The sequence below is a fragment of the Salvelinus sp. IW2-2015 genome, linkage group LG14, assembly GCF_002910315.2.
Source record: "Salvelinus sp. IW2-2015 linkage group LG14, ASM291031v2, whole genome shotgun sequence".
NCBI classification, from domain to species: Eukaryota; Metazoa; Chordata; class Actinopteri; order Salmoniformes; family Salmonidae; genus Salvelinus; species Salvelinus sp. IW2-2015.
Genome location: NC_036854.1, coordinates 34,078,347 through 34,090,818, shown reverse-complemented (window position 1 = coordinate 34,090,818; position 12,472 = coordinate 34,078,347). Strand labels below are relative to the sequence as shown.

At 41.5% G+C, this 12,472-nt stretch overlaps 1 protein-coding gene across 1 annotated transcript in view; it reads right to left on the bottom strand.

Annotated features, from left to right (window-relative positions):
• Positions 1-1,744: 1,744 nt before the first annotated feature.
• LOC111972635 (uncharacterized) overlaps positions 1,745-12,472 on the bottom strand; it is a 12,214-nt gene continuing 1,486 nt past the window's right edge. Inside the window, exons 2-5 of the mRNA XM_023999647.2 lie at positions 6,311-6,439; positions 6,119-6,199; positions 4,542-4,661; positions 1,745-4,371 (exon numbers count right to left, since the gene is read on the bottom strand). Coding sequence (XP_023855415.1) covers positions 4,084-4,371; positions 4,542-4,661; positions 6,119-6,199; positions 6,311-6,439 — 618 coding nt within the window. The 3' untranslated portion in view covers positions 1,745-4,083. The remainder of the gene's footprint in view (positions 4,372-4,541; positions 4,662-6,118; positions 6,200-6,310; positions 6,440-12,472) is intronic.

Genomic DNA, 12,472 nt, shown 5'->3' with positions numbered 1-12,472 from the left:
AATGAGCTTTTTGGTCTTCATTTAGGGTTAGGCATTAGGTTTAGCGGTGTGGTTATGGTGAGGGTAAGGGTTATGTTTAAAATCCGATTTTATGACTCTGCAGAGCTGCCTCCAGAACAGAATTTATGAAGATAAAAACCCCACTAACATGCAGTGTAAGAGGCCATTGCTGTTAAATAGGTCAGCGTTTTTAAATGATTTTAAAGGCAGCAGTTTCAATACACGATATAACATTTCCGATACAATTATACGATACAAGGTGTTCAAATTGACCATCATTCAGATACTGCTATTTCCACATACTGTATACAAGAAAATGGGTTAATTTATTTTATCGCTCTGTGTTTGTTTTAACTAAGCAATCAAAATGTATTTTTTTCATGGTTTTGTGAAAGCCTTTTTCTGTATCTACCTACATGTGTTCTGTGTTTCCTTCAGTGAGTACGATTACATGCACACGGTAATGCGATTATTGTGGATAGTCAGATTACCTGATGGCACTCTGATAAATGCAGAAAATCGCCAATCAAAATATATTCGTTCTATCACAGCGACCATGTTAGTTTTGGGAAGCATATTTGATTCTGAGTTCAGACATAACGTTTGTATGTGAAAACTACTTCTAAGACACTCAAACTCACTTCACTCACATTAAAGTGGGAGGCTCGCTCAACTGGTGCTAACACATGCGCTGATGAAATACACGGCTGGAACACAGATTAAGGTGTTTACATGTCCTAATAATTTGAAAGATTACTCAGAAAACCGTATGCTKACTTAGATTTTGACCTTATGCCGATTTAACATCAGAGTAAGGTGTTTACATTACTACTGCATAGTCTGCCAACTGCTACAGTCTGTTTTAATATCAAATTCTTACTGTGCATGTAAACGTACTCGGTTTTCATTTTGAATCAGTATTGAATGGGATAATCTGGGATTTACGTTACGGGCCGGTACATGCACTGACCAGTTCTCACCAACACTGACCAGTCCTCACCAACACTGACCAGTCCTCACCAACACTGACCAGTCCTCACCAACACTGACCAGTCCTCACCAACACTGACCAGTCCTCACCAACACTGTCCCTGCAGGTCACATTCAACCAGTTGCCCAGACCACATCAATGATCTTCAATCATGGTCCTGGACCCCACAGGCTGCGCAGGCTTTTGACCCAGCACGGCACTAACACACCTGTTTCTACTGTTCTTGATGAGGCTCATGGTGGTTCATTTAGCTGAATCAGTGTGTTAGTGCCGGGCAGGAACAAAAGCCTGCACACACTGCTGCCCACCAGTAAGACTGTAAAGACATCTACCCAACTCATGATATGGGTAAATAATAATTTTACACTAAAAGGAACTCTTATGTAATTTCATCCATATCAGTAATGTTATTGTAGTCATCTTATATATTTTGAGCTGTATCGAAACATCTTAATTTGTGTCATTTTAAAGAACTTGCGATGACTGTAAATGCACCCCGATGCAAGCGTTATTTAGATGATATGCAATGCTTACCTGACTGGATAGGACATTCCTGATAGAAATTGACTGTCGTACTTCCGTCCTAAACATTTATCAATAAACATTTCTGAAGAATCTTCTGTGTATTAGTCATTCGACGTGTGTGTGTTGTCATCTTTAGCTAGGGAAAACCAGCAGACTGGTTGTAGCTGTCCCTTAAGTTGCGGGTTAGTTGGTCTTTAAAGAAGGAATACACCATAACACGTATTTGCAGTTGAATATAAAATATATTTGCAGTTGAATATAAAAATATATTTGCAGTCCTTGGTAGAATATAATACATAGTATACAGTACATGGATAACACAATCATAACTCAATCAGCCTGATATCTGTTTGTTTTCTTTTTGTTTTCCATGTCATACACCATTTGGTGCCCAGCCCATATGGGCTTATTATTGGTTCTATAGTTTCCATAGCGCCCCAGTAGCAGCCTAAGCAGAGAGATCCTGTAAATATGAACATATTTCATCATTTGTATGTGTTTTAAATATATATTTGTATCAGCTGTTTTATTTTTTTATAACATTGAGTTTTATTCCATATCCATGGGGGTTTTAACCCACAGATTTGAAGATGGACTGGCAGGTCAACTCTTCGGCTTGGCTAGCTAGTTAGCTAGCTGGCAAATTGTTTTTGTTTGAATGATGCATCTAGACATTGTACCAGCTTTTTTTGTTTCACCTGGCTGCTGGTTCCTGATCTTTGGAGTTTGAAAACATCAATTGAAGAGTCACCTGAAGCTTGAGAGGAATTGGAGTGCTGAGGCAAAGGGCTCATAATGAGGACGACTGATGCCCAGAGCTGACGAGGCATCACCCAAGTGGGTGCCATACATTGTGAGGGAGAAGTCCAGTAGCTACATGACTTAGGCTGTTTCCCAGAGTAGCCCTCTACATGATCGTCACCAGACTCTTCATCACCATCTCCCTGGTCACCTGATCAAGCCATGAACTGTCCCTCTCCATCTTTGGGGGATGCATGCACTCAAAGACTTGACCTCTATTGGTTGACCTTTACTATAGCTAAGCTACTCATGATGATGTATTGGTTGTTTTTATTTTGAAGCTCTATATAAGACCTCGTAAAWTCGTACATAGGACCATACGACGGGGAGAAATCCCCTGGAATGCCCTTCCAACTCGCAATTACTAGTGGGAAACTCGTCTATGATCCCTGAGCTACGACTTCACCCACATGCTGAACTCGCCTACTAAGGAAATTACCTCAGTAACAGCATTTTCAACAGTTAAATGCAACAAGAAACATTTATGAAAAGCAATCTATTCATATTGTTTTTGAAGACTATAATTTGTTTAAGCATGACAGCTATACTTTTAGTTTATGGTTTGACGCAGCTTTCTCAATGAGTTGAAAGCATGTGAATGCATCCAACTCATATTTACGACTTCACAACAGGTAATTACCACCTTCCCACTTGGTTATGAATGCAGCATAAGACACTATGAATCAAATGCTTGAGCAACAAAACACTAAACAAAATAAAATGTTACAATATAAATGCATAATTAATCATGCTAGCATGTACAACTACCACTTTGTCACATTATAAGGATCAGAGTAATTAATGCACATATTCTCCTTCCCCAGGCTTTGAAAGTGTTAAATGGCAACAGCAGAAACAGACTGGCACCCAGGCAAAACCACAATGGCAGTTTAAACTCTATTAATGTAGAGTTATAGTGGCCTAAGGATCACATCAACATCAAAACGTCTTATTTTGCTCTGACACACGCAGGGGATAATTTAAGTGCTTCACAATAAAAGGATTACAGGGGTACAGTTAACACCTGTGAGTCAATATGATTTCAGAATAAAAATAAATAGTACTAAAACCAATGCTACAGTTACAATAAGACAACATTGGAGATCATGTTGCCTTATGCTTGGAAAACTACTCTACAAAGCTTGAAATCAGGTTAAGATGAGCATCATTCATCAAATAAGGGAAAAAGGCTTGCGCGAAAGGCGTTGGTTGAATTTCACAGGAAGTTTTTGGGGAAGGTTTTAGTAGCCCTATGTGGATTTCAGTTAAGACACTGAGTTGAAAACAAACATCCTTGGCGTAATAGGCTTTCAAACTGCCATTCTATAATAATAAAGCAACACTGTCACACACCCAAGGCCAGGCTCACTGCCCAATACCACTAACTGGAGCAGAAAGAGGGACATCATGAGCTACAACAAGTCTCTCTACTCAAAAGTGCACTTCATTTGTACACAAGCAATCAATCATCTTTGTTTGTTTGCTTTAGGATAATTGCACTGTGCCACAGACTTATCATTACGACACAAGAGTTTCATCATTGTAACAGAACACCTCACAATTTGTTAGGTACCACAGAGATTTTCGCCTTTGTCTATTATAATAGGATGAATATTTAGCAGACACTTTTATTCTAAGTAAGTGTCTGGCAAGACGATACTACTTTACAGGATGCATGGTATCATTTTTTTCTTTACAGTAACTATACACTTTACAGTAAGTTTGTTGGTTCTTGGTGCGGTTAGCTCCGGGCCACATCTCTCCTCTCATCTCAGGTCTCCATATCTTTCAGCCAGGGACATGTAGCACCCATTCAAGCTGTCCACAAACACCTTCTGTCCACACCGTCTCCTCCTCCGCTCCATGGCCTCTGTGCTCCTCCTTCCCTCCCCTTTATCTCGTCTCTGCTGTTTCCCACTGTCCACCCTCTCCCCTCCTTCCTCCGTGGTCCCTCTGTTCTCCTCAGTTTTCTCGGTTTCCTCCTCCCTTTCTCCTCCTGACTTCTTCTTTCTATTCGGATGCTGATGGTGTGCGCTCTGTCCTTGTGAACTCCTCTGGATGTTGAGAAAAGGGAACATTGACAAGTCAATAATAATATGGTCAATCAATATCTATGGGCAGTAATAATACAGTGATTAGATATAAAAAGAGTATCTCAACATTCGTAAGAAAGACATACTGTACATGTAGTGTAGTTGGCTAACTACTAATGAATGGATCTCACCTGTTTTCTAGGACAGTGGCGGCCCAGTGAGCACAGGATGTCTCTTTTGAGCCTCTCTAGCTTATAGAGCCTGATGAGTCTGGTATGGCTACACAGCATGTTGTGGATGAACTGTCTCTCCTACAAAACAATGATCAGAGTCATCTGGAGAATTAGATGGACTACAGTGGACATTCCCATTCAAGTCAATGTTCTGTGTTGGTTGTCTACTCTGGTGATGCAGTTCCTAATCTAAAATAGCAGGAAGCAGTAAGGTAACAGCCTTGCACCATTGCCATGTGGTTGATCTTTGGTCAGGTGAGAGATGAGAAAATGAGGGAGGGACGAAAAGATGGAAGGAAGCAGTGGTGGAAAAATTAAGATACTTTAATAGAAAATGACTCAAGTGAAAGTCACCCAGTAAAATTCTACTTGAGTAAAAGTCTACAAGTATTTGGTTTAAAATATAGTTAAATATCAAAAGTAAATTTAATTTCTAAAATATACTTAAGCATCAAAAGTAAAAGTATAAATAATTTAAAATTCCTTATATTAAGCAAGCCAGACGCACCATTTTCTTTGTCATGTGTGCTCCCTCTCTGGCCTCTAGGTCACCAGGCTGCTCGTTATGTCGCACACCTGTCACCATCGTTACGCGCATCTGCGCATAATGACACTCACCTGGACTCCATCACCTCCTTGATTACCTGCCCTATATATGTCACTCCCTTTGGTTTCTTCCCCAGCCGTCATTATTTATGTTCCTGGGTCATGTCTGTCCGTTGTTTGTGTTACGTGTTTGTTTAATTTATTTATTGAAGCACTCTCTGAATTTGCTTCCCAACTCTCAGTGTACATTGTTACATTCTTGTTTTTTAAATTTATGGATAGCCAGGGGCACACGCCAACATTCAGACATTATTTACAAAGGAAGCCTGTGTGTTTAGTAAGTCCACCAGATCTGTCACGCCCTGACCATAGAGAGCCTGTTATTCTCTATGTTGGTTAGGTCGGGGTGTGACTAGGGTGGGTCATCTAGGTAATTATACATCTATGTTGGCCTGGTATGATTCCCAATCAGAGGCAGCAGTTTATCGTTGTCTCTGATTGGGGATCATATTTAGGCAGCCATTTCCCCTTTGTGCTTTGTGGGATCTTGTCTATGTATGTAATGCCTGTGAGCATTATTATTTAGCTTCACGTTTCGTTTGTTCGTTTTGTTGTTTTGTTTTAAGTTTTCATTTCCAAAATAAAGGATTGAAACATACATAGGATTGGTCTACTCCTTATAACGATCGTGACAAGATCAGAGGTAGTAGGGATGACCAGGAATGTTCTGTTGATAAGTGCGTGAATTGGACAATTTTCCTGTCCTGCTTAGCATTCAAAATGTGTCTAGTACTTTTGGGTGTCAAGGAAAATGTATGGAGTGAAAATTACAATATTTTCTTAAAGAATATAGTGAAGTAGAAGTATTCCAAAATTGAAATAGTAAAGGACAGGTACTCCAAACTACTTAAGTAGTACTTTAATGTATTTTTACTTAGGTACTTTAAACCACTGGAAGGAAGTTTGTTCATAATATTGTAAATACTCACTTTATCCTTCTCACATTCAGCGATTTCCTTCTCCGTGCAGGTTTTATTAATCACTTTTAATGATTCCGTGATGTTGTTCTCCTATGAGTGAAAGCAGAGAGCTCCATTTAACACGATCCATATAAACCGTTTAAAGTCAATTTTGAGATCTCCATGGCAACAGGAAAACCCCTTGTCCGTCATGGTACTTACAAGGTTCTGAAGGAGCGGGTAGATGACAGTCTCGTAGTCCTCAGCGATCTCTCTCATAGTCCTGTTGCTGTCACAAGACAACGCCAGAGGTAGCAGCATGAGAGAAAAGACAGAGATGCCAAGAATATTCTGTGTGTGAGAGAAAGACAGACAGAGAGAGGGAAAGAGAGAGGGAAAGAGAGAGGTGTAAGTGTACAACAGTCTTAGCATTATCCACAGTAGTTACAGACTCATGGCTCATGCTAAATATTATTTTGATTTATCTTGATCTACTCATACTTTACCGATCCAGGTGAGTGCCATTACGAGACATCTCGGACCTCTGGTCTGGCAGTAGTCAACAGCTAAACTACAGACCGATTGTACCATGTTCAGGACCGGATTAAGAAATCATAGGCCTTGGGCTTAGTTAAAAAAAAAAAAAAAAGATTCTCTTTGGTGTATTTTGAACACTGCGAGTGGGCTCCTGTGGTTAGATAAAAAATAAATAATAAACTATTGGGCCCCTATGGGTTTGAGCCCAGTCACTGACTCACACAATTGGCCAGTTACATTTATTTATTATGCAGTTTGTTTTATTTATTATTAATCAGTTACCCAAACAAAGCAGGTCCCCCCAGTTACCCACATGGGCCCCCTACCTCCTCTCCTCCCCCCATCTGACGATTAGCAGAGCGGCAGCAGGCTGTCTACACTCACTGAGTACGGGCTCCTGAATCCTTCTAAAAAAACATTTTATATACAGTACCAGTCAAAAGTTTGGACACACCTACTCATTCCATGATTTTTGTTTATTTTTACTATTTTCCACTAATATTCTACAATAATAGTGAAGACATCAAAACTATGAAGTAACACATATGGAATAATACYACATATTTTGCCTTGATGACAGCTTTGCACACTCTTGGCATTTTCTCAACCASCTTCATGAGGTAGTCACCTGGAATGCATTTAAATTAACAGATGTGCCTTGTTAAAAGTWAATTTATGGAATGTCTTTCCTTCTTAATCAATTTGAGCCAATCAGTTGCGTTGTGACAAGGTAGGGTTGGTATACAGAAGATAGCCCTATTTGGTAAAAAAACAAGTCCATATTATGGCAAGAACAGCTCAAATAAGCAAAGAGAAACGACAGTCCATCATTACTTTAAGACATGAAGGTCAGTCAATCCTGAACATTTCAAGAACTTTGAAAGTTTCTTCAAGTGCAGTCGCAAAAACCATCAAGCGCTATGATGAAACTGGCTCTCATGAGGTCCGTCACAGGAATGGAAGACCCAGGGTTACCTCTGCTGCAGAGGATACGTTCTTTAGAGTTAACAGCCTCAGAAATCGGCAATTAACTGCACCTCAGATTGCAGCCCAAATAAATGCTTCACAGAGTTCAAGTAACAGATACATCTCAACATCAACTGTTCAGAGGAGACTGCATGAATCAGGCCTTCATGGTTGAATTGCTGCAAAGAGACCACTACTAAAGGACACCAATAATAAGAAGACTTGCTTTGGCCAAGACACACAAGAAATGGACATTAGATCGGTGGAAATCTGTCCTGTGGTCCGATGAGTCCAAATTTGAGATTTTTGGTTCCAACCGCCGTGTCTTTGTGAGACGCAGAGTAGGTGAACGGATGATCTCCGCATGTGTGGTTCTCGCTGTGAAGCATGGAGGAGGAGGTGAGATGGTGTGGGGGTGCTTTGCTGGTGACACTGTTGGTGATTTAGGCACACTTAACCAGCATGGCTACCACAGCATTCTGCAGCAATACGTCATCTCATGTGGTTTGCACTTAGGGGAACTGTTATTTGTTTTTCAACAGGACAATAACTCAAAACACACCTCCAGWCTGTGTAAGGGCTATTTGACCAAGAAGGAGAGTGATGGAGTGCTGCATCAGATGACCTGTCCTCCACAATCACCCGATCTCAACCCAATTGAGATGGTTGGGGATGAGTTGGACCACAGAATGAAGGAAATGCAGCCGACAAGTGCTCAGCATATGTATAAATGACTTCAAGACTGTTGGAAAAGCATTCCAGGTGACTACATCATGAAGCTGGTTGAGAGAATGCCAAGATAATGCCAAGTGTGCAAAGCTGTCATCAAGTGGCTACTTTGAAGAATCTCAAATATAATATATATTTTGATTTGTTTAACACTTTTTTGGTTACTACATGATTCCATATGTGTTATTTCATAGTTTGATGTATTCACTATTATTCTATAATGTAGAAAATAGTCAAATAAAGAAAAAAAATKGAATGAGTGTGTCCAAACTTTTGTATTGTATATATATATTTTCTTACCCACTTTTTCTCCCCAATTTCGTGATTATGATCTTGTCTCATCGCTGCAACTCAACGTGCTCGGGAGAGGCGAAGTTCGAGTCATGCATCCTCCGAAACATGACCCGCCAAGCGGTGCTTCTTAACACCTGCTCGATTAACCGGGAAGCTAGCTGCACCAATGTGTCGGAGGAAACACGTTCAACTGACGACTGAAGTCAGCCTGGAGGCGCCCGGTCCGCCACAAGGAGTCGCTAGAGCACGATGAGCCAAGTAAAGCCCCCCCCTGCTACCCTCCCCTAACCCGGATGACGCTGGGCCAATTGTGCGCCGCCTTATGGGACTCCCGGTCACGGCCGGTAATCACACAGCCTGGGATCAAACCCCAGGCTGCAGTGACGCCGCAACACTGCACCACTCGGGAGGCCTCCTTGAGTAATTTTCCTTGAGTACTTTTTCCACCACTGACAGCGTGCCACTGCATGCACAAACACACCCTCAAAAAGGTAAAATGACCTTGGACAGAGAAGTGAGTCCACACACACACACAACACACACAACACACACACACACACACACACCACACCACACAAACACACACACACACACACACACACACACACACACACACACACACACACACACACACACACACACACACACACACACTGCTGCTTATATTGACTTTATATATTTGCCAGTGTGGCTTCAGAGGCAGTTTTGTCCTTCAACTGTGAAATTGCACATTATTAATTGATTCATGTGATTCTGCTCATTAAATCGGATTTTCTTACTCATTCTGATGGCCATTAAACCAATATGGTTTTAAAGACTGCTTAAATGTTTCAGTAGCTCATCAAGTCCTTGCTTTAAAAATATCACAGAAATTGAAATCATTTACATGAAGCAATTGAATTAAGTTGTATATATGAAACATGTGAGTATGTGTATATACAGTGAATCCGGAAAGTATTCATACCCCTTGACTTTTTCCACATTTTGTTATGTTACAGCCTTATTCTAAAATGGATTAAAGGGAAACATATTCTCATCAATCTACACACAATACTCCATAATGACAAAGCGAAAAAAGTTTTTTGATATTTTAGAAAATTTATTAATACTTTCAAACAGAAAAACCTGATTTACATCAGTATTCAGACCCTTTGCTGAGACTCAAAATTGATCTCATCCTGTTTCCATTGATCATCCTTGAGATGTTTCTACAACATTATTGGAGTACACCTGTGGTAAATTCAATTGATTGGACATGATTTGGAAAGACACACACCTGTCTATATAAGGTCCCACAGTTGACAGTGCATGTCAGAGCAGAATCCAAGCCATGAGGTCGAAGGAATTGTCTGTAGAGCGCCGAGACAGGATTGTGTCGAGGTACATATCTGGGGAAGGGTACCAAAACATTTCTGCAGCATTGAAGGTTCCCAAGATCACAGTGGCCTCCATCATTCTTAAATGGAAGAAGTTTGGAACCACAAAGACTCTTCCTAGAGCTGGCCGCCCGGCCAAACTGAGCAATCGGGGGAGAAGGGCCTTGGTCAGGGAGGTGACCCAATGGTCACTCTGACAAAGCTCTAGAGTTCCTCTGTGGAGATGGGAGAACCTTCCAGAAGGACAACCATCTCTGCAGCACTCCACCAATCAGGCCTTTATGACAGAGTGGCCAGACAGAAGCCACTCCTCAGTAAAAGGCACATGACAGCTTGCTTGGAGTTTGCCAAAAGGCACCTAAAGGCTCTCAGAACATGAGAAATAAGATTATTTGGTCTGATGGAACCAATATTGAACTCTTTGGCCTGAATGCCAAGCGTCATTTCTGGAGGAAACCTGACACCATCCCTACAGTGAAGCATGGTGGTGGTAGCATCATGCTGTGGGGATGTTTTTCAGCTGCAGGGACTGGGATACTAGTCAGGATCGAGGGAAAGATGAACGGAGCAAAGTACAGAGAGATCCTTGATGAAAACCTGCTCCAGAGTGCTCAAGACCTCAGACTGGGGCGACGGTTCACCTTCCAACAGGACAAAGACCCTAAGCAGACAGCCAAGACACGCAGGAGTGGCTTCGGGACAAGTCTCTGAATGTCCTTGAGTGGCCCAGCCAGAGCCTGGACTTGAACCCGATAAGAACATCTTTGGAGAGACCTGACAATAGCTGTGCAGCGACGCTCCCCATCCAACCTGACAGAGCTTGAGAGGATCTGCAGAGAAGAATATGAGAAACTCCCTAAATACAGGTCTGTCAAGCTTGTAGCGTCATACCCAAGAAGACTTGAGGCTGTAATCGCTGCCAAAGGCGCTTCAACAAAGTACTGAGTAAAGGGTCTGAGTACTGTAAATGTGATATTTCAGTTTATTTTATTTTATACATTTGCAAACATTTCTACAAACCTGTTTTTGCTTTGTAATTATGGGGTATTGTGTGTAGGATGACGAGGGGAAAAAACAATTCAATCAATTTTAGAATAAGACTGCATTGTACGTGTAACACACAGGATATGAACCTAGGTCTCCCACAGGAGCAACCAACATCCTAGACTGTTAGACCAATAGGTAATTCCCTTTTAGGCTGAAGGCAAACACTGGTTTTGAAGTTCGCAGGCGGGGCTACCTCATCACATGATCATGATGTGGGATTTCAATATGAAACATATCTTATTTATTTAAGTTCCTAACTATTGCAGAAACGTTAAAGGGCTCTGTCTAGTATTACTTAGCCAGCTAGAAAGATAAATAAGATGCCAGGAGAATGCTACCTGCCCGAATGCATAGTGCCAACTGTAAAGTTTGGTGAAGGAGGAATAATGGTCTGGGGCTGTGTTTCATGGTTCAGGCTAGGCCCCTTTGTTCCAGTGAAGGGAAATCTTAACGATGCAGCATACAATGACGTTGTAGACGATTCTGTGCTTCCAACTTTGTGGCAACAGTTTGGGGAAGGTCCTTTCATCTTTCAGCATGACAATGCCCCAGTGCTCAAAGCGAGGTCCACACAGAAATGGTTTGTTGAGATCAGTGTGGAAGAACTTGACTGGCCTGCACAGAGCCCTGACCTCAACCCCATCGAACACTTTGGAATGAATTGGAACGCCGACTGCGAGCCAGGCCTAATCGCCCAACATCAGTGCACAACCTCACTAATGCTCTTGTGGCTGAATGGAAGCAAGTCCCTGCAGCAATGTTCCAACAACTAGTGGAAAGCCTTCCCAGAAGAGAGGAGGCTGTTTATAGTAGAAAAGGGGGGACCAACTCCTTATTAATGCCCATGATTTGGAATGAGATGTTCGACGAGCAGGTGCCCACATACTTTCAGTCATTTGGTGTAGGTGTGTAGGTGTAAGCATGTGTGTGTGTTGTGTGTGTGTGTGTGTGTGTGTGTGTTGTGTGTGTGTGTGGTGTGTGTGTGTGTGTGTGTGTGTGTGTGTGTGTGTGTGTGTGTGTGTGTGTGTGTGTGTGTGTGTGTTGTTGTGTGTGTGTGGTGTGTGTGTGTGTTTGTGTGTGTGTGTGTGTGCGTGCGTGCGTGCGTGTGTGTGGTGTGTTGTTGCTAACTGAATTGTATGCATTAGTCAGAGTTAAAATATTAGAATTACGGGGTGTAAATTGGAGCCATCAATCAAAGCAGACATTTATATGTTCAGGACTTCTGAGCAGAATGTTGGAAAGCAAAACACACTTCTCAAAATCAAGACGCCAGGCTGATTGGATATTGAAATGGACTCGGGAAATTACAGATTATTTCTTTATTTTCTAAACTTTATCTAATTTTAATGACATTATGGTGTTATCCATATGCTTAGGGACTATTGTTTTTTCAGTCTGACACACACATCTACAGAATGGAGCGGACATGAGTCGG